The 23,763-nt window shown below is 40.5% G+C and overlaps 1 protein-coding gene across 2 annotated transcripts in view; it reads left to right on the top strand.

The window, feature by feature from the left end:
* TNNI3K (TNNI3 interacting kinase) overlaps positions 1 to 23,763 on the top strand; it is a 120,645-nt gene that overhangs the window by 69,819 nt on the left and 27,063 nt on the right. For both annotated transcript variants that reach the window (XM_075615808.1, XM_075615807.1), the window contains 2 exons: positions 4,905 to 5,014; positions 23,545 to 23,604. In XM_075615808.1, the coding sequence (XP_075471923.1) occupies positions 4,905 to 5,014; positions 23,545 to 23,604 (170 nt within the window). The remainder of the gene's footprint in view (positions 1 to 4,904; positions 5,015 to 23,544; positions 23,605 to 23,763) is intronic.

The raw sequence follows: 23,763 nt of genomic DNA, 5'->3' as shown, positions 1-23,763 counted from the left end.
TTACTCATTGTCTATTCCTTTCCTGCTTAATATACTGGAGAGCTGTAGTGGGTATACTAGTCTTTGAGAACACTAGATCCTTTTCATGTACAAAATATACTTTGATGGACCCTTAGAAGAGTTTTTACATGTATCCAGTTAGTACATGAGAGATGAACTTCAGGTGAAATCGAGGTCGTATTGGGGTCATTAAGGTTCTGTAGGAAACATGCAGGCTTAACACTTGTCAAGAAACCTTGATAACATTCCCATGAGGGGACCCAAACATTGGCCTTTATTCCCATAATGTACTAAATGTATTGTTCTATGCTATATACTTTATTTTTGTTTACATGTTGACAATTGTCACGCATTAAAAAGGGAAGGGATAGGCAAATAATCTCAGTGAGGGGCGAACTAAACCTCTTGTTAGTGTCGAACGCAGAAAGAGCTATAAGATGGACTCAACAGAAATACTATGAAAAAAGTAATAAAGCAGATAGAATGTTGGCACGTAAATTAAAGCAAAAACAAGCTAAAGCTAAAATTCATAACATCTATACTAAAAATGGCTCAGTATCCCACAATCCCAAAATTATAAGTGACGCATTTAGGGACTACTACACATCCCTTTACAATCTACCAGGCCCAATGGGATAGTCGGCTAAAGAGAAAAGAGCAATAAAGATTCGGAATTATCTAGCAGAATGCCGACTCCCCACTCTAGACCCAAATGACATCACAAACCTTGAAAAAACTATAGAGCCCCTGGAAATTATGGAAGCAATAAAATCCCTTAAAATTGGGAAGGCCGCTGGTCCGGATGGATTCTCTCGTCTTTATTACAAGAAATATTCCACAACTCTCCTCCCATTTCTTACCAAAGTATTCAATGAGATGCAACTAGGCCTTCCCTCCCTAGGGATATGCTTCGCGCTACCATAGTAGTAATCCCCAAAGAGGGGAAAGATCCTCTGTTGTGTTCCAGCTACAGACCTATTTCGCTGTTAAATACAGACCTAAAACAATACGCAAAGATCCTGGCCAACAGATTAAATAGTATCCTCCCTAAATTGGTTCATCCGGACCAGGTGGGGTTTGTCCTGGGCAGACAAGCCCTTGACAACACAAGGAGGACAGTGAATCTAATACACGTAGCAAATCTTACAAAGTGCCCATCTCTATTACTCTCCTTAGACGCAGAAAAAGAGTTCGATCGATTAGATTGGCAGTTTATGTCAGCTACGCTTTCGCAGATGGGATTCACAGCCAAAATTTTAAATAGTATAAACACACTATACTCCACACCAACGGCCACTGTGAGGTCGAACAGCTCTTTGTCTGACCCCTTTTCAATATTAAATGGAACTAGGCAGGGTTGTCCGCTCTCACCTTTGTTGTTTTCCTTAGCCATAGAACTATTAGCATGCCAGATAAGGATGAACCCCAATATTGCGGGTATTTCTGTTGGTCAGGAAGAATTCAAAATAGCTCTTTTTGCGGACGACATACTATTGTCGCTTTCAAAACCTCTCACATCCCTCCCTAACCTTTTTTCTGTTCTATCAGAATTCGGCTCACTTTCAGGTTATAAAATTAATCATTCCAAATCCATGGCCCTTAGTTTAAATCTCCCTAAAGAATTAGTAAAATTACTCCAACTAAATTTTGACTTTAAATGGAACGTGAACCATATTAAATATCTAGGGGTTCAACTAACAAAAAATTATTCAACTTTATATAACGCAAATTTTAAACCCTTCTTTGACCAGATAGTCAAGGACTTAGCCACTTGGAACCCATATATAATATCTTGGTTTGGGAGAATAACCACTATTAAAATGAACATTTTACCTCAACTCCTTTATTTCTTTCAAACCCTCCCGGTTAAAATCTGTCAGAAAGATCTAAATAATATTCAGAAGAAAATTTTGACGTTTGTCTGGCAAAACAGACGACCTAGAGTCCGCAAAGATATTCTTTATGTCCAAATCAGAAGGAGGCTTAGCTCTTCCGAACTTACAAAACTACTATAGAGCAGCTCAATTGGGGCAACTTGTTAGCTGGCATGCAAACCCAACCGAAAGGAGGTGGGTCGAGATAGAGGATTTGATTTGTTCCCCATGCAGAATAAAAAATCTTCTCTGGCTCAACAAAAAGTCTAGACCACCCGAGAGTTTGAAGAACCCGGTGATATCCTTTGCCTGTAATCTCTGGGACTACCTCAAATCCAAGTTCCAACTAACCGGTACCCCTTCCCTCATGCAACCCCTATTCTCGGACCCCTCTCTTCCCTTTTACACAGAAGACCCGCTCTCCCATACCTGGGTTCAAAAGGGACTCACGAGAGTCAAAGATATTCTCGTTCAAAGGAAAGTCCCCCCATTCGCTTCTCTACAAACGAATCATGATATCCCCTCTTCCGATTTTTTCAGATTTCTCCAAGTTAGGCATTATATCCAATCAGTCTACAAATCAAGCCAACCCCAGGCTTTGACTCTGTTTGAGGACTGGTGTCTACACCAGCCCCACACAAAGGGCATTATCTCCAGAATATATCAAAGTCTATCCTCTATCAAGAGCAATCAAACCCCCGATAAATATATGGTATGCTGGGAAAAAGACCTCAACTTCTGTATAGATCTCGATACCTGGAAAGACATCTGGGAAGCTGCCTCCAAAAATTCATCGTGCGTTGTAATAAAAGAGAATATTTACAAGTTAATACTCAGATGGTATATGACGCCTGCCAGACTGCACTCTTTTCTCCCAGCGGTCTCCCCTCTGTGCTGGCGTGGTTGTGGTGAAGTGGGGAATATTCTGCATATATTCTGGTCATGTCCCAAAATCCAACAAACATGGACGGAAGTGTTCACCTTAATACACAAGATCCTAGAAATCACTGTCCCACATGACCCAGTACTGTATATATATTGCTAGGCAAGCCAATAGCTAATATTCCCCGGAAAAAAAGCTAGAGTACTAGCCCAAATGTTAAATGCTACATGGTGTACAATTGCCAAAAATTGGAAACAACCTGCCCCCCCCCCCCATCCTTAAACCAAATAAATAACAAAATTTGGCATATAGTTTATATGGAAAAACTCTCAGCCTATCTGAACGGCTCTACCTCGCGATTTTCTGAGATTTGGGCCCCTTGGTTTCGCCATGCAGGTAAATCCCCATATATAGATTAGAATATTTGGAACAGAGTGATACACGTGGTAATTAAATTGTTGTGTACAATGCTATATTTTTACAAATGCTACCCCTCCCCCACCTTCCTGACCCCCCCGTTTATCTGTTATATGTTTTGTTAATTATTATTTTGTATGTTAAAAAACGCTCAATAAAAAATGTAAGTAATGAAAAAAAAAAAAAAAGGGAAGGGATAAGGGAGAGTAAACCGTAACTCAGAAAACACACAAACTTAACATTCAGCAGATGTACAGACCCAATATATATACTATTGTACGGTTTTACAATATCCCACACTTCACACTGGGGGCAACCGAATGACCCTCATTAAACAGGTTGGCAGATTGAGTGGGTTATATAGGAATTGTATAACATTGTTCCGTGGGATTAACAACAACAACAAACAATGGGGGAGGGAACGGGTATGCGAGATCACTGCTTCAACTAGGCAACGGAGCGGAAAGTAAGCATGGATTTCTGAAAGAAGAGAGGCTGTCAGAGGCTGCTGTAGATCAGTTAGATAAGAGAGTGAAAGAGGGAGAATGTGTGCAAGAGCTATACCAGGATGGAATACATATAGTAGGAGGTAAGGAAGGGTGAGCTATACCAGGATGGAATACATATAGTAGGAGGTAAGGAAGGGTGTGGAGCCGTGTTGGTCCTTTCTTCCATGTAATAACAGAGGAGGGAGAGGGAGTAGGTGGTATGATACCTTTTATTGGACCATCAAGTAGTTGATATGTTACAAGCTTTCCAACCTCTCAGGGTCCTTCATCGGGTATGGCAGAAATACAGAAGCACAATAGTAAGAGGAATATCTGGTTGCAATGGATGTTGTGAGGAGGTGGGAAATAAGATAAGGTAGAAACAGATACTTATTTGGCCTGTTCTAGCATCTTCGATAAGTGACTTATCGGGAATTTGGGGCAGTTCTCGAACGAGTTTGCAAGTGTAGCTATTCAGAAAGCTTCGATAACATGCCAAACTCGCTCAAGAAGTGCTTTTCCCCGATCGGTGGCACTCCCGCTCAGACAAACCGTGCGGGAGCTCTATAAAAACGCAAACTTGCATTTCTTGTGAAATCGAGTTTTTCTAGTAGCTCCGAGATGCACATCGCTGCAACTCGCAGGCTCTGATCTCGCAGGCTCTGATCACGCCACCCTTGAGATGGAATCCACGATGTGACTGAAGAAATGTATTTTTTTACTGCATTGGATTGAAGCCGGTTGTCTCCGGAGCTCACCCGCATTAATATCAGCTCCAAAGACCCCCTTCTTCTATCCTATGTAATAAAAATACATTTACACGCATTTTCATTACCTTAGCTTTATAGGCATGCTTTAACACTGTGCCAATCAATGGGTAGCGGGGGGGGGAGGGTCCCCCGGGGGTGGTAGCTGGGGAGGGTGGGTTAACCCCTTAATGACTATAGCGGTTACTAACCGTTGAGGTGATTAATGGTGTAGGGGCCATTAGTTTGTATTTTTTATTGTACTATTGCTGTTGCTGCCCATGGAGGAAAAGGATGGTGATGAGGATGAGAACAGTCTTAATCATGGCAGGGGTAAGTGCCCCTAGAAAACGATCAAATTGCCATGATGAACTGGGGTGCACCTCTGCGAGACCTCTGCTGAACGTCATTAGGGCACTGAATGATATTGTTGAAACCAAAATGAAAAGTTTATGCGATTCATGTATTGCTTGTAATTTCTAATGTGTCTGTTTAGCTGCAGCGGCGGCTGACATGGCTTATCATCATATCAGACCACCAATCGGATATTCCATTCCAAAGCCTATATCTTCATTGCTAATGAGAGGCTGGAACGTGTGCCCTGAAGTAAGTGCATTTACGTCTCTTTAATTTCACATTTTCATCTTTGTAAGATGAATGCGCGATATGTGATGAACGCGGGGGTGTGTGATGGACACGGGGGCGTGTGATGAACGCGGGGCATGTGATGAACGCGGGGCATGTGATGAACGCGGGGCGTGTGATGAACGCGGGGCGTGTGATGAACGGGGGCGTGTGATGAACGCGGGGCGTGATGAACGCGGGGGCGTGGGATGAACGCAGGGGCGTGGGATGAACACGGGGTGTGTGATTAGTGTGGGGGCGTGTGATTAGTGCGGCGGCGTGTGATCAATGCGGGCGTGTGATGAACCCGGGGGCGTGCGCTGAACGCATGATATGTAATGAACGCGGGGGCGTGTGATGAACGCGGGGGCGTGTGATGAACACGGGGGCGTGTGATGAACGCGGGGCGTGTGATGAACGCGGGGCGTGTGATGAACACGGGGGCGTGTGATGAACGCGGGGCGTGTGATGAACACGGGGGCGTGTGATGAACGCGGGGCGTGTGATGAACGCGGGGCGTGTGATGAACGCGGGGGCGTGTGATGAACACGGGGGCGTGTGATGAACGCGGGGCGTGTGATGAACGCGGGGCGTGTGATGAACACAGGGCGTGTGATGAGTTCATATGCAATACAATGGAAACTACAACTTCCTTGAATGGAATACTCAGTGTGTCTCTTTATATAAGGGTGTTCTTCTTCTGCTTTGATGATCGCCTAATTAGGAACTAATATATCTCAGTAAAAGATGCTGTAGTTATTCAAAAATGTTTAAAGCAAAATTTGCTGGAAATGTTGTTTTTTTTGTATGACTTTTTATTGAACGTAAGCAAGTGTCCTGGAAATATAACTGTATGCTCATTTGCATGTCTTAGGCAGGTCTGCAACCCCGCCTTTATATATATATATATATATATATATATATATATATATATATATATATATATACTCTTTGCTGTGGAGGGTTTTTGTCACTTTTTTTACTCACCATAAGTTAACTAAGTATATATATATATATATATATATATATATATATATATATATATATATGACACACACACACATTATCATCATCATCTTTAGCCCGTGTCTCCCCACTGCTGGATGAAGCCTCCTCAATGATCTTCTAGGTACTGCAGTTACAGCCGCTCTTCTCCATGACGCTCCAACACATTTTCGAGAGAGATTAATATATATATATATATATATATAATGGAGATACATTTAATGCCAAGGTTACAAGGAGTTGTAACTGGGATTTGAACTGGGTTCTTTTGACTCAAGACAACGTCCCTCTAACACAACTTCTACTTCCTCTTGTGTGTTTCATTGTATCCTTTGTTTTGTTTAACATGTTCGGTGCTGGTTGCATCCTACACTTGATCTAGTACATCTTTTAAATCCGTTTAGGGCAGGTGGTATTAAAAAGGAAAGCATTCATATCGATCTTCTAAATAATAAAGCATAACATGAGAAAAATAAGATTTGTTCTGTGACATGCGTAACATGATTAGCCTATTTGCAAAACTGGATAAAAGTGCATATCCATACAAATAATCACACATTTAAGCGGAAGATAAAGATTGATTTGTTTAGCTGGTCTCCGTGCGGGGGATTGCTAAACAGAAAGTCACTATTCAGAAACGTATAAATATGAGATTAAATATCGCCACCATGTGGTCAGGTGCAATGCATTCTGAATCCAAGGTACAGCAAATGCAAATACCACTTGTGAGCACATGTACACGTCTCAGACAGGCCTGAACCCCTGCCTTTCATACAGTGCTTCCACTGGAGCAAGGGATTCTGGGAAATGACATGCAAATGAGCACTCCGTGTCACCTGAATCTAGTGTGAAATTTGGGATTGTCAAAATTAAATAATAGGGAATACAGAGGAAAAAGATTAAAAAAAACAAACAAAAAAACTTGAACTTTTATTCAAGACTGGTAAACGTTCCACTGTTTCCTGTTTATAACCTCGCAAATGGTGACTTCTAATTCGGTCAATATGAAATGAAAACTTTACATGCAAAATAAAAAAAATCCGTGTGACCTTTTGACATCTGTGTCACTATTGTATCTTTCTGTTGGTTCTTTTCCGTGCTCGCGTGTTGGATTTCTCGGGAAGAATGAGGCATATTTTTTTCTTCTGACTTCCGTCCCCAGAACTGCGGTCCCCTTCATGGTGTGGTGAGTCTTTATTCTGCGCAGTCTGATTGTGTGTGGTGCGTTCGCTCAGATATTTCTGTATGTTTATTGTCTTGTTTAGACTTTCTACCACAATGATGACTTTGGAGCTGTCTGACAGACTAAGCGTCTTCTTCCTTGTCTCTGTGCACAACGTAGAAGAGCGGTGATTATTGTTTGTATTATGTTGCTCACCTTGTTGTGCCAGTAGATGGGATGTAGTGGCATGTTTACCTGCCACTGGTGGCTGCGTGGATTTCAGAACAGAATGTGAAGCATCATTTACCCGGCTATGAATTAGATGCGCCTCCTTTTCTGCTTCGGAATGAATGTCATTTAACTCTCCTGACACCCAGGGCATGTTACCTGGTTTTAATAGCATTTCGCTGACTTGTTCTTGAGTAGTGTTAATTTCATCAGGTTTATTGTCTTGAACTTCCTGGCTAGCAGGCACATTATCCGTATGCACATGCTCATTAGTGGTAAGTGGAAGATCTACGCTCATACTTGGTAGCATGTCTCTGCTTTCAGGGGAGCAGTTGATGCATTGTTCACTAGTGGTAGTAAGCGTTTTGACACGGTCTGGATCCTCGAACTCCAATTTCTCATTGTTCTCATTACGTTGCAGAATTGTGTTTTCATTTTTGCAGCTTGCAAGTCCCATTATCTTGTCTGCTAATGAATCAGAGTGAGAACCATCATTAAGTGACTTTACATCACTTCTCTGTGTATCTTTAGCCCCATTGATTGGGTTGTTTTTATTTGAATTATCCGTTCCCAGCAAACAATCACCATCAGGGTTATCTTCTTTGCTACTGCCTTCTAAATACTCCGTGATCTTATTACTTGCCAAAGAGCCACCAATATCTATTTCACACTTTGTGTTCTTTCCATGCGATAAAAAGTCTATTTCTCCTGAAACACCAGTGACCTTTGACACAGTTGTATCAAGCTGGTTTCCTTGGAGAGTATTAGGTTTATCTTCGCTTTCACATTGTAGAGATGGTTTATTCTCGGTTACATTTTGAGTCTCTGGATCTCTATCTTCGGTAGGGTTTCTGCTTTGCCCTGTTGGTATCTTTACATTTTGATCGACTTCTGATTTCAAAGCCTCTTGTTCACTGAACACATTTGAACATTGCACTTTAGAAGTTTTAGGTGCTGCACTTTCTAGAGCACTTTGTAAAATACCTGGTTGGAGAATTCGGTTATCAGTTTCTTCTTTAAGTGCTGTAATTATTGTCCTAGGCGACTTGCTATTTGCAATGCCTGCTGCAGAATCATTAGGTAATGGATTGATTTTCCCATCTTTGTTTTTAGCTTTTTCTTTGGGTGCCTTTATATTCGGAGAAGTTGGAGCCATCGTTCCCGTGCGGCCTGTTGGAAGCGGGTCATGGCTGTGTTTGGTGTGTTCAGTTGCTGCCCTGGTTCTTGTTTGCTTCACAGCATCTTTAATAGATTTTGCTTTAAAAAGTGTATTACTTTTTAATTTCTTCCTGGGTAACTGTAGTGCTATAATTTTAACGGGACTGAGACCTCTCTTTGGGGACTCGTTGGTACTGCCAGTGGCTGCTTGTTCTGGATGAACTCTGACTTTTCTAAATGGTTGTAAATTAACTTTTACCATGAGGTAATCCTGCCCTTTCCTTTTGTATTTTGTGTTACCTTCTTTGCCATCTCCACACACATCCTTAAAAGAAACCTGTGATGTCCCTGCTGTCTTCATTTGCCCTGATCCATTATTTCTGTTATTTACCCTTGGTAGATATTTGTTCCTTAGACTTTTTCTACAAAATAGTTCTTTATGAGATTCAGAAGGGATTAGGGCCACGTTTGTCTCATGCTGGAAGTCGGGTACATAGAAGCCAACACTTCTTGGGATGTGCATCCTCTTCATTCTTGCTGACAACTGCATATTGTCATCATTCAAAAAGCAATTTTCTTCAGTGTCATCAGTTTGAATTTTCTGTTCCTCAAACTTTACATTTTGTACCTGCTCATCGGCTATTTGTCTTCCGTGGTCCCCTAATTTATCACAGTCCATGTATTTACAGATAAGGTAGTTGTCTGCCTGTAAATAAATATTTCTTCCCTCATCCAAAAGAACACAGTGACCACCCCTTTGTGATTGATATCTATGCAGTGGCGGTTTCACAGCGTGTATCTTCATTTCCACAGATTTGTTTGTTCTCATATCATGAATTATTTTCTCATGAGATCTTATCCTGCGCTCTTCTCTTCTTGAAAGAACCGTGCATGATTCTGGTCTGTGAAGTAGGTCATATTCGACTTCAGCCATGGAAGGCTTGGGGATGAAGGACCGTCTGTTACTCATGTCGCCTTTATAACCTGTTTTTAGCAAAACAAATAAACAGTATATAATAATATCAATGCACCATTAGGGCTGTCTTTACATTTTACATTTTAAACAGTTTACATGTTTTAGCCATTCATTTTGTGCAAAATACATTTATTTAGAAATATTTGATCAGGAAACATGCACTGAGATTTACTATTTATTCAAGTATGCTAAAAGGTTAAATATCACAACAAGGCTTGTATAAATCTGTTAAGACACAATGAATAGGTGTACTTGTTAATGCCCAGAGGCTGACATGAAAGCCACATGTAGTATAATTAGAAAAAAAATAGCAGCCTATGCATCAGCAATATTTCAAAGCGCAATTGCTTTCAATCACTATGAACAATGTGCATATACACACACACACACACACACACACACACACACACACACACACACACACACACACACACACACACACACACACACACACACACACACACACACACACACACACACACACACATATATATCTATATCCATTGTGTGACTTTAACTGAGGAATGATTAACTCTGGATCTGGAACACGGATGTAACTATAGCCGGAGCAGCTGGTACAAGATACCCAATGCCCAAGGCTTCAAGGCAGGGGTGGCCAACTCCAGTCCTCAAGGGCCACCAACAGGTCAGGTTTTCAGGATATCCCTGCTTTAGCACAGGTGGCTCAATCAGTGGTTCAGTCTTTGACTGCATCACCTGGGCTGAAGCAGGGACATCCTGAAAACCTGACCTGTTGGTGGCCCTTGAGGGCTAGAGTTTGCCACCCCTGCTTTGAGAGCTTGATTGCCCAGGCTCCAGTCATACTGGGTATTTTTTAGATATTGTTTGTATTTTCCCTGGTGCTGGTTATATGGCTCCAGCAGGAGTGACTTTTCACTGCTAGGCAGCTGTCAATCACCACAGCGCAGTGATCCTTAGCAGTGGAGGACAGGACTGGGGGGCGTAGAGGGGGAGGCGTGTACAGGTTCGGAGGGAGCTTGTCACCAAGGCCCACTCTTCACTCGTTCCATCCCTAGTTCGAAATGCTGCACAGTATCATCATGACATGAGTCAGTGACGTCCATTTTTCTTTTTTGCCAGGTGTGATTTTGGCTGCGACTATTCTTTATTGCTTTCTTTTGTCAGGCTAGCATGTTTCCTAAATTGGTGCACACATTAAAATGAAACTCCTGAGTTCTATAAATGTAGTAGAATAAATGAAATGTGTTCCTCATTGGTACCTGCTAGAAGGTAAGCCATTAGGCTGGCCCACGTACCACTCCCTGTAAGAATGTAATGTTTAAAAATCAATTATGTATGCTCATTATTTGCAATATTAATGGCCAGAATAACACACATAGGGGCCGATTCACTAAGCTACGTTAATTAGCGCTGAAATGGGTTACATCGCTCGGGCGAAAAAGGGTGAAGCCATAAGCGCTATTCACTTAGGCTGTTTGGCGCGTTTTCGGCCTGCCTTGCCCAAAAGGGCCATAGCGCGCGATCACCTTCTTCCCCCCCTGATATCGTGCTTAAAGTTAGATAGCACGATAACTATTATAAACAAAGCAGCCTGTAAGAACTGCATGGAGACGCTGCGTCTCCATGCACGGCTCTTACAGGTGATCGTGCTGTACAAATATGATTTTTAATACTAGTGTACATGAGCAGGTGGTCTCCTGAGCTGAACCGCATTGGTTTTAGGTCCGAGGACCCCCTACTTCAGGAGATACAGGCCCCGTTATGGGGTGCCAGTATCCCCTGCAGAATGTAAATGTCCTGGTCACAAGACACGGGAGCTTTACAAGTGCAGGGGATGCTGGCACCCCATAACGGGGCCTGTATCTCCTGAAGTAGGGGCCCCCCAGACCTGAAACCAATGCAGTTCAGCTCAGGAGACCCCCTGCACATCTACACTAGTATTAAAACACCAATACTAATAAATAATAATTCATTACCGTAGCGGATAGCCGCTTTGGTAATGAAGCTGCATTAAAGTACATTTTAATAATAGTGTGCGTGAGCAGGGGGACCCCTGAACTGAACCGCATTGATTAATGGCTCAGGGATCCCCTGCTTCCCGAGTTACAGGCCCCGGTATGGGGCATCGGTGCCAGTGTCGGCGCCATCTTTATAGCGTCCAAGACATGACGTGGGCTCTATAAAGATGGCGGCGACACTGGCATCCGATGCCCCTTACCGGGGCCTGTAACTCGGGAAGCAGGGGGTCCCTGAGCCACAAATCAATGCGGTTCAGCTCAGGGGACCACCTGCTCCCGCACAGTATTAATAAAAATACATTAAAGCAGCTTCATTACCTTAGCGGCTCTCCGCTAAGGCAATGAAGGGGTTAAGGCATAATAGCATGTTTATTGGGGACAATTGCCCCCAATAAACATTGCTATATACAACACACCTCCCCCCCGCCCCCTAACACATACACACTACAGTAATGGGCAAAATTACTATTATCCACATATGGATAATAATGCATTTGCCCATTAAATATACATTAATCACAATAAATACAATAAAAACATTTTGTACTCACCCTTGTCCGGCACCCACGATGAAGGTCATCCTCATTTTCCTCACCTTCCATACACTGGGGTGCTGAAAAATATACACAAGAAGAAAAAGAGCCAAACTAATGTCCCCTAACCCCTTAATGACCTTAGCGGCTAATAACCGCTACAGTCATTAAGGGGTTAAGCCACCCTGTCCCGATACCCACCCTTCACCCATTTATTTGTACAGTGGCTTTATCATGTGTGTATATATATATATATATATATATATATATATATATATATATATATATATATACTGTATATGCATGATTAACCAATATACAAATAAATGGTTAAGGATATACTGTACATGCCGAAATACAAATCTATCCCAATATCAAACAGCACCAAGCAAAATCCATATCTAAGAAAGGCAAATAAAAACACTCAATTTGACAATGTGTACATGATACAATTAATCTGTGCATCATGTATACTATGCCAACCAATGCTCCAAATCAAATACACTATTCCAAACACGATACAAATACAATCATTAAAGAAAAACAAAGCATCTCAACACAATTAAATTACCATCAATTAATCCAATCTCCAATCAATTACAATCCAAATCAATTACACACTTCAAATCCTAAAAACAAACCATTGTGAAAAATAATCTATGTCAAAGTAACCATCACACTAAATCTAGCTTCCAAAAATAAGACAATGAAATAATCTATAGCAAACAGCCTTTAAATAAACATTTGAAAAAATGAAATGTAGATTAGAAACACATTTTTACACAAAGCAGCAAATTGCAATTCCAAAAAACATCAAAACAAGGCAAGCAAACAAGTTTTTATTATACCTGTATGTATGTCCAAATATAGTTTACAGACATAAATACAGGTGCAATAAAAGAGCATCAAAAACAATTGAATAACATTAAAAATCAACATACAATACAACCACTGACTTGTCCTGTATTTATGTATATCCATAGTGACATACATAAATTCAGGGGAAATAAATGGACATAAAAAAAATGAACGTCATGAAAAAAATTTAAAAAAAAACCTGTAAAATAAAAATAAAATACATTTGTTTTGTTTACTTACCATTAGATGAACCACTCACTGAAATCAATGGGAACCGGAAGCTCTCGAACAAGTAATCCAACAACAGGAACCAGGTAACCATAAATAAATAAACCCTTACAATCCACAAGTGTCTGTATCTTCTTTCTTCTATTTGTAATCCATAGTGGGGGTCTTCTCCATCTTCTCCTGTCTTCTTCCGGGTCTTGTTATCTTCATCCGCCACGCCCTGATCTTCTTTCTTCCATAGGCGGTCTTTCCTCCTTGCCGTCTAGCTTCAAAATGAGACGACATAGGCTTTTATAGGCCTATGATGTCACATTTTCGTCATATGGTTCTCACGGTCCTGATTGGGCCGTGAAAACCATGTGATTTGGCCGGAAAAAAAAAATTTGATGACGTCATTTAAAGGCAGTGACACCAGCTAATCAGAATGGCTGTGCTTCAATTGCCTTTAAGATGACGTCACCCAAACAAACATGGCCGGCCTCACATGGTATGGTAGCCAATCAGAGTTGGGATTGAGTTCCCACGCTCTGATTGGCTACCATACCATGTGAGGCCGGCCATGTTTGTTTGGGTGACGTCATCTTAAAGGCAATTGAAGCACAGCCATTCTGATTGGCTGGCGTCATTGCCTTTAAATGACGTCATCAATTTATTTATTTTCGGCCAAATCACATGGTTTTCACGGCCCAATCAGGACCGTGAGAACCATATGACGAAAATGTGACGTCATAGGCCTATAAAAGCCTATGTCGTCTCATTTTGAAGCTAGACGGTGAGGAGGAAAGACCTCCTATGGAAGAAAGAAGATCAGGGCGTGGTGGATGAAGATAAGAAGACCCGGAAGAAGACAGGAGAAGATGGAGAAGACCCCCACTATGGATTACAAATAGAAGAAAGACACTTGTGGATTGTAAGGGTTTATTTATTTATGGTTACCTGGTTCCTGTTGTTGGATTACTTGTTCGAGAGCTTCCGGTTCCCCTTGATTTCGGTGAGTGGTTCATCTAATGGTAAGTAAACAAAATAAATGTATTTTATTTTTATTTTACAGGGTTTTTTTTTGTTTTTTTCATGATGTCCATATTTTTTTTTAATGTCCATTTATTTGGCCTGAATTTATGTATGTCACTATGGATATACATACATACAGGACAAGTCAGTGATTGTATTGTATGTTGATTTTTAATGTTATTCAATTGTTTTTGATGCTCTTTTATTGCACCTGTATTTATGTCTGTAAACTATAGATGGACATACATACAGGTATAATAAAAACTTGTTTGCTTGCCTTGTTTTGATGTTTTTTGGAATTGCAATTTACTGCTTTGTGTAAAAATGTGTTTCTAATCTACATTTCATTTTTTCAAATGTTTATTTAAAGGCTGTTTGCTATAGATTATTTCATTGTCTTATTTTTGGAAGCTAGATTTAGTGTGATGGTTACTTTGACATAGATTATTTTTCACAATGGTTTGTTTTTAGGATTTGAAGTGTGTAATTGATTTGGATTGTAATTGATTGGAGATTGGATTAATTGATGGTAATTTAATTGTGTTGAGATGCTTTGTTTTTCTTTAATGATTGTATTTGTATCTTGTTTGGAATAGTGTATTTGATTTGGAGCATTGGTTGGCATAGTATACATGATGCACAGATTAATTGTATCATGTACACATTGTCAAATTGAGTGTTTTTATTCGGATTTCTTAGATATTGATTTTGCTTGGTGCTGTTTGATATTGGGAGAGATTTGTATTTCGGCATGTACAGTATATCCTTAACCATTTATTTGTATATTGGATAATCATGCATATACAGTATATATATATATATATATATATATATATATATATATATATATATATATATATATATACATACATACATGATGACGCCACTGTACAAATAAGTGGGTATCGGGTCACAGTGGCTTAACCCCTTAAAGACTGTAGCGGTTAATAACCGCTAAGGTTATTAAGGGGTTAGGGGACATTAGTTTGGCTCTTTTTCTTCTTGTGTATATTTTTCAGCACCCCAGTGTATGGACGGTGAGGAAGATGAGGATGGCCTTCATTTTGGGTGCCGGACAAGGGTGAGTACAAAATGTATTTATTGTATTTATTGTGATTAATGTATATTTAATGGGCAAATGCATTATTATCCATATGTGGATAATAGTAATTTTGCCCATTACTGTAGTGTATGTGTTAGGGGGCGGGGGTATTTTTTTATAGTATTGTTTATTTTTGGGGGGCACACCATTGGTACCGCAGGCCCGCGGATGGCCGCGGAGACCCCCGGATGCCCGCTGGGACCCCCGGACGCCCACAGGGACCCCCAAACACCCCGCGGGGACCCCTGTAGTCCCACGGGGATCACCCGTGGACCCCCGCGGGGTTAGCCGGGGACATCCGCGGGCCTGTTATATGGATGGTGTGCTTGCAAAAAGGTAAACAAAGAAATATTTTCTAAGTCCAGCTCCTTTTGCACCTGCCTTTAGCTGGCGCGTTTGTTAGGCGCGTTTTTTAAGGCCGATTCACTTAGCGCTGCTTAGGGAGTCTCCTGTACTGGCAAAAAGCAGCGCAATAGCCTGATCGTGAGCATTTTGCGCCGAGGGCTGAAAAAATCCCTTTTAAGAGCGATAAAGCGCAGTTATCACTGCATAGTGAATCTCACTGCAGCTTTATCGGTCTTAAATGTACTTTGCGCTCTTAAAGCCACTTAACGGAGCTTAGTGAATCGGCCCCATAATGTGCCCGCAATGACACTTCATTTCTTGCCATGAATAATGGCCCACACTCTTCTCAATGGTGAATTTAATGGGCATGTACAGTATAACTGAGTATTTAATGAAACTGTCAATAATTAATAATGGACAATATGCAATGTATCACTCCTGTAGGCATTAGGTGCAATGTATAGTTGTTTATGTGCAATGCAGAAACTATATTTATATCTAGAAATTATGTGGCCTAAACCATATAGCTAAGGCATTGAAAATTATGTGTTACTTGGTAAGGATGTACAGTATTTAAACCAAATGTTTTTATATTTTATTAATTTTCCATTGAAATATAATACTGGTTATATTTGCTGAAATGAACAGGAAGTCACGTGGCATATTTTGTTCTGCAATCTGTTAAATACTATTTAATCTAACTATTTTATATTTGTCTTAGTAGTGTTACATTTACCCATAGCTATTCATACATTGAATGTTGTCTGTCTAGTAAAAATAAATAAATAGAGTCTATACTTATCTTTACCATGTGAATATAAATGAATAAATTCAGAAGAATGCAACAAGAAGCTTTGTCGAGTTGCTGTGTCGAACTCGAGGGACTCTATCTTTCCAGTCCTATGATATATTTGGATTTTGATTTGCTAAGCGCAGTTGTCAGAAGGACTTAGCTATACAAAGAGAAATATAAGCTTATGTAATTCTGTGTCAGAAAACTTACCTTTGTTAAACTTTGACAATTCTTGTAAAACACTGTTGTGCATATCTTCCCAGTGTGCTGTGTGCTTACAGTCTTGCGGATTTGGAACTATCCTTTGGATGTTGTTTGAAAGACAATCTACATCATTAGCTCCAGATATATTTCCCAAGGAAGCAGGCGGGCAGGGAGGATAAAACTGAACCAATCTACAGTTTAGACAGATAAAGTAGCTCTCTTTGAGAGTTTGTTCTTTCTGTTTCCCATTGGTTCTAAAAGACATGTCTAAGGCATGGGGATTATATCCTGGCTGTAATGTTGGTGGATCACTGTTCTGTTCTAAAGGCGGTTTCTCATTGCTGGAAGAATCCACAACAGACATTCCGTTTATCTGACTTTCCTGATTTAAATGGAATTGAGGATATCCGTTGGAGAGGTAATTTGCTGTCCCAGGATTACATGGGATTCGCCGAGTGTTTAACGACAGCACTTTCCTGGTGTCGGATCATTTGGTTTGTTTGGCTGGAATTTAAAGTTCAAGATGATGGTAACAAGGCAAGTTAGAGCAATTGTTCCTGTGGTAAATGAAACAAAATAGTGTTATCAATGAGAGGAACACACATATTACAAATGATAAATATACAATCCGGAAAAATGTTCTCTTCCGTAGAGATGTGTCAATGTCTTTGAATGGGCTTTTCAAAATTTGGGGGCAATTTCTCTTAAAATTAGCATTTTCGCAAATTAATTTGTGATAGTTCACATTGCTCAGAAATTCACGAAAAACACACTGAGGCGAGACGATTTCACTAGATTAACGTACATTTTATTGCAGATTTCGACAGAAATGTGACACTTTTTGCAAGACATTAGCCAAATTGACTGTAAGTGACAGTGTATATAGTGCATAAGGGAGTAACTCAGTGAGTAACGACACTGACTGGCACTGAGTGTGAAGCATGGGAGCCTGGTTCAATTCCTGGTGTCGGCTCCTTGTGACCTTGGGCAAGTCACTTTATCTCCCTGTGCCTAAGGCACCAAAAACATAGATTGTAAGCTCCAAATGGCAGGTACTGTGTCTGCAAAATGTCTCTGTAAAGCGCTATGTAAAACTAGCAGCGCTATACATGAACAAACACTAATAATAATATAGGGCTAAGGGATCTCGCATATTGACTTTTAATGTTTGACAACAAAATATTTGGCGAACTTTGCCATTTTTGCAAAAACGTGTTTATTTGTTTTTGTGAATTTCACCTGATTCACAAACTTCAACAATTTCTCACGTATCTACTCTGTCATGAAGAGTAAAGGCCATATTTACTAAGTGGGGCTAAGTCATAGGACCTGTTACGGTGCTATAAGAAACCTTACAGCAGCATATGATGTTATGACTTACAACCACGTAGAAAGTACTTCCCACTCAACCAACTCATGTAACCAACCTGAAAGTCCTGTTCTTGGACATCTGTATTAAGTTTGATACTTGCAGATTTCCATTCATTTGTATAATGACATTAATTGTAATGCATCAAGTCACTTGTAGTTGTAGAATGCTTTATCAAAAATATGGTAATGGTTACATTGGCGGATTTGATGATAATTTCACAGCATTAATTTACTGGCTAAGATGTTTAAATATAAATGGATATTTACCAGACTTTCATTTTTTTGTATTTTATTCAGAGAACCCAGAGTGAGAGAAAAACTAAAGTACCAAAACCAGAACCTAATAGGAATTGTAGCAATATTAATTATGTGATCTGTATTACCTGCAAGACATACAGCAACTACTAAAATTACATTTTTAAAGGTAGAATGGATTGTCTGTATTTGTGACACAGCCTTAACACCTGTCTAAAAGGGCTCTAATAGAAAAGCTTCCTGCGTAAGCTGCAGGGGATCTCTGTAGCCCTAAGGAGCTGTGTGCTGATCAGCGAGGGATTCCAGGGAACCAGAACCTCTATTCCAGGATGCAGTGGACCCTGGAACCCGCCAGAGGTTGCACCCCATGGATACCAACCCAGATCCAGATGGAGGGAAAGAGCCCCTGATAACAGGTACCTCTTTGGACTTTGGGTCAGAGGTTGGAAAGAGGCCTATCCTCCCAGCCCTGCACATAGGGACTGGCAAGTATGAGTCGGCCCTTACACAGGATAGTCTGTTTTGTATATTTGCATGCTACCTTCAAGCTGTGTTATTTTTTAATCTACGGGCTAAATAAATACCAATGTTTATTTCCCCCAAATCTATGTCTCCCTGGTTATACCTCTGCACTTGTCTCCTACAGTATCTTTTAAAATAACTGTTATATTGTGGGATGCAGGCAAACAGTTCCTCTCTGTCAGTTGAAGCACAGTTTGAACAGCTGGGTTGCTGGAATAACTATATTTCACCACCGAGGCATTTCTTTGCGCTTTCTCCTAGGCATTATTTACTTCATCATTCTTGGGGTCCAGGAGTACCCCTACGTAAATCAGCAAGAGCCTGGTTCAGCAATTACTGCGTGACTATTCCGTTCTTCATCCACCAACTATTTTTCAACATTTGTTTTTTCTCCTACTGCCTGTTGTTTTTCTTTATATTCATTGACCTATATTCTATTCATTATCGTATGTTTTATCATTGTTGGTATCTGTTGGTTTCAACACCGTAAACTCTGATTCTAATTCCCACAAGAGTTCTCGCTGAGCACACGACGTGGCTTGTTTTCTTTTTAACACTTTGCTGGAATTGCTGCAGTAAATATTATTCCCATTTTTTCAGGATTCTTGCTGCAGAAGATGTACAGTTTCTTAAAAGGTCAAATAGATCTTGAAGTTCACAAGTGCAGTTCCACTGATTATGATCCAAGCTTAGAAAGTATAAGCTGCGAGAGCAAAGGAAATATGTCCGGAAGGATTGTTAATCTATTCTTAGAGAGATCCAGTTCCCTCAGCCGGAGAAGGCCATGGAATGCATCTTTGTCGATGAAGCTAATAAAATTGCTAGATAAATCCAGATGCTTAAGATGGTACAGTGTATGGGTCCTAAAACTTTGATATGTCAGGCTAGTAATCTGATTCCCATTTAATACAAGTCTGATAAGATTCCTTGTGCTATTAAACCAGCTTTCGTAAACGCTGCCCAAAACATTGCTTTTGAGCTGTAAGAATTCAAGATTTTGACGAGGAAGAAAGGTTTTGCCATTAATGGAGACAGTTGATATTTGGATGTGATCCAACAATAAAGTCCTCAATTCAGTGAGATTATTAAAAGCTCCTGCTTTTATTCTCTCAATTTTGTTACTAAGTCTAAGCAGCGTTAGATGTGAAAGCTTTGAAAAGTTGGAGATGTGAATTAAAGATATATTTCCATCTGTAATAATGAAAGCCTTTGTATTTGTAGGAGCGGCTGTAAAAGAAAGTGTGTTCATCTAAAGGGATGGAAATATTTCAATGCAATGCTTCATTTACGAAGTGAAATGAAAGTTTGTGTTTATGTGTTTATCTTTTAAATTACTTTTATTAGCGAACTATTATCCTGAGCTGTGAAAAGCACCTTGAAGAGTCAATATCCCATTTTTTATAAAGCCATTTTATTCCATAAAACACATTCGGGTGATTGGGATGTGAGGTGCGTTTCCGGTATGCGTAACAATGCTTGAACGTGCCCATCCGTAATAGAAAATAAAGTAAATTGCCAGCTAGTCACATAGTCTAACTTCATTTATTTATTCGCAATTTCACATTTTCAAACATTTAAAAAATTCAAAAATATTGTTATAAACAACTGCAAATGCGCAGATGGTAAATCCTACACTGTCTGAAACCTGTTCCCAAAGTCACTGTGAAAGCATTACGCACTGTATATGTCCCAAGAAAGGAGGTCTGCTTACACACCAACTGAAGCCCACCCATTTATTCTGCCAAGCACACTAATCTACCCCCCACAAAGCTTACCCCTTTCAAGCACACACATCTACCCTCCCACAGCTTATTCCCCCTCCCCCAAGCATACCAATTAGAAGCCATATAGCTTCCACCCCCAAGCATACCAATTAGACGCCATACAGCTTCCACCCCCAAGCATACCAATTAGATGCCATACAGCTTCCACCCCCAAGCACACCAATTTGCCATCCCTAGGTAGCCCCCCCCCAAGCACACCAATTCACCCACACCAGCTTTCCACCCCCAGCACACCAATGTACCCTCCCCCACTCAGTATCCCCAAGCACACAAATGTATCCTCCAGACAACGTACCCTCTCACAAACACATCAACTTACCCCCCCCCCACACAATTTACACCTCCCCCCAAGCAACTAAAAAACCTTGGGGCGGGGTGTAGGAGGAGGGTGAAGGGGGGTAGGGGGTAGGTGCCTCCTGGGAGGGTGAGAGGTTAGGTCACTGGGGAGGGTGAAGGGGGGGTGAGAGGTTAACCTCTTGTATGCCATAGAGGTTGTACCACTATGACATACATTGGGTAGTTACAGTAGGCTATTTGTATTAACCCCTTAGTTGCCGTAGTAACCATAAAGTCATGTATGTACATTAATGGCACTATATAAATAGAGACATACAATACAATGTATAATACATGCCTTCATGGTCTCTATGGCTTACAAAAGGTTAATACACAGGTCTTGGGTACATTTTTTGGCCTAGCCCAGGGTATTCACTTTGCTAAGGGGATATAGGAAGTCAAAGTGGCCCACCAGAACCCTGGACAAGGCCGAATTATATTTTGCTACCTGGCGTTGGGAACTGTATAAACATGACCTAAAAAAGGCATTAAATCCCAGTGTAACGGCTGCTGTGGGTGTGCGTTGAGGTGGTCCACAGGCCCATCTCTTGCACATCGTTAGCTGTTTTAGCTTTAAGCCGGCACTTAATGCCTCGTTAGTCAGCTTTGAATATCCCCATTAGCACTTAACGAGTTTAGTCTTAATGGTCTTCGGAGGATTTAACCCCTATAGTTTAGCGGGTGTTTTTTGGTAAAATACAAAATAAAAAAATTCCACGACTGCATTTTGGATAGTTTTGCTCATCTGCCGTCTGGATTAAAAATGCTTCTATCAGATTCTGTGAAATGATATTCGTCTGCTGTGCGAATTGACGTGAAATCTTCTCTATTGAGAATATATCCTCACTCCCCTCTTCCCAGCCAGTTAACCCTTTATTCACTGCCTATTCATCATGATCATTTCAATGTTGAATACAGTGAAGTTGTCTTCACTTTATTGTAGTTATAGAAGAGTGTCCGAAGGCGAGTTGGGAGTTTATTTAATCTGGCCCATAGTGCTGTCGGATTGGATTCAAACAGGAATTAGCTTAACATCTCCGTGTGTACTAGTGATTTGACAATCACTTGCCATATCTAGGTGTGATTAGCACCAAGATCTCAGGGAGAAGGATAAAAAACAGCTCCATCTCCCTTTGTCCTTGGAAAAGGTTCTTTATCACCTTGTTTTTCATCTAAAGGAGTCTGTAAACGCTGAAAATCCTTCTCCCGATCCCTGTGTGTGGAGCGGTGCACGAGCAACCATGTAAGATACATTTGAAATTCTTACAGCTATAATCTTCTGTATTAGTGACAGGGTCCTTACCGATGATGCATGGTAATCCTTGACAGACAGTTGCATCATCTGAACAAACGACACAAGGAGGAGGACAGCCCGCTACTAACTGAAACGATGTTGTGAGCAAGAAGAGAACGATACCTGAAACATACATTAGATGACAAATACATTTGTTACTTAAACCATTACTAAATCTTATCGATTGGTTGAGACTCTGAGATAACCACTCCCTGTCCCCTTCACATTGATCCTGGATTATTCATTATTCAATACCCCGGGGAGTAGAAAACATAGTTACATAGTTACATAGTAGATGAGGTTGAAAAAAGACGTAGGTCCATCAAGTTCAACCTATGCTAAATTTAGACAACAGATACTTTATCCTATATCTATACTTACTTATTGATCCAGAGCAAGGCAAACAAAAAACCCCATTAAGGGGAAAAATTAATTCCTTCCTGACTCCAAGAATTGGCAATCGGATTAATCCCTGGATCAACATCCTTCCCATGTATACTTATTTGGTATATCCCTGTATACCTTTCCCATCTAAAAAGATGTCCAACCTTTTTTGAACAAATCTATTGTATCTGCCATTACAGTCTCCATGGGTAATGAATTCCACATTTTAACTGCCCTTATTGTAAAGAACCCTTTCCTTTGTTGCTGGTGTTCCTGATAAACTCGAGTCCATAACTGTAAGGAAATGTTGGTTCTGTCCAAAGGCGGCTGTTATATAGTATATTTTGCAGCACTCTGGTGCATTGATTAGTTACGATTAAGTGCCATTTAATTGATTGCAGGTCCATTAGCAAACGTGGATGTAAAAGTAAAGTATTAAGCAATCCAGCCAATGTGTTATATTTTATTTTGTTATACCACATGGCCTCCCAGAATAAGACTATGTTGGTTATATCTTCTGCTTTCTGAGTTTATGAAAAGCTTGGTTTCCCTTTCAAATTCATATTTCTGACTCTCCATCAATTTTGAAGACATCTGAACACATTATTTTTTTTAACTTTTTACCTGCCCCTCCTGTGAAAGACGCATGGCTTCCCGTGATTTCTATAAAAATGAGCAGAATTTGTGGCTGCTTTGAATACATCGGGAGTATATCATTGGACTGTAACAGTGCTGATTCTAGCACTAGGGCACGGAATCTCTCTCTGACTTGAATTCCGTGCCATAGTACTGAATCGCAACTGAAAGATACCGGTAGACACCCTTTGTGTAATGCTAAGCAATGACTCCAAGAACTGCTAAGTCCATTAAGTACAGTATGTACGATGACAAAAAGAACAGCTGATTTTATTCAGTATACAAACATTTGTTATTAAGCTGTGGTATTTCCTCCTTTGTCAACAGGGAAGGCCGGAATTTTCCGAAGTAGTTTCAAGACTAGAGGAATGTCTCTGCAATATTGAGGTAATATTTTAAGTACGCTTAGATGCCATTACTAATTACAGTTGTGAGTATTTTGGGGGTTTGTCATTAAACTGCAATAGTACCGATCAGTGCCCGAGCACATGGAAATTCTCATTGAAAGCAGTGAAAGTTTTGTGTGACGGTGCCCTGATCGGCACT

This window comes from Ascaphus truei, chromosome 10, assembly GCF_040206685.1.
Source record: "Ascaphus truei isolate aAscTru1 chromosome 10, aAscTru1.hap1, whole genome shotgun sequence".
NCBI classification, from domain to species: domain Eukaryota; kingdom Metazoa; phylum Chordata; class Amphibia; order Anura; family Ascaphidae; genus Ascaphus; species Ascaphus truei.
The sequence above is the reverse complement of the archived record's forward strand: the minus strand, read 5'-3'. Positions and strand labels throughout refer to the sequence as shown.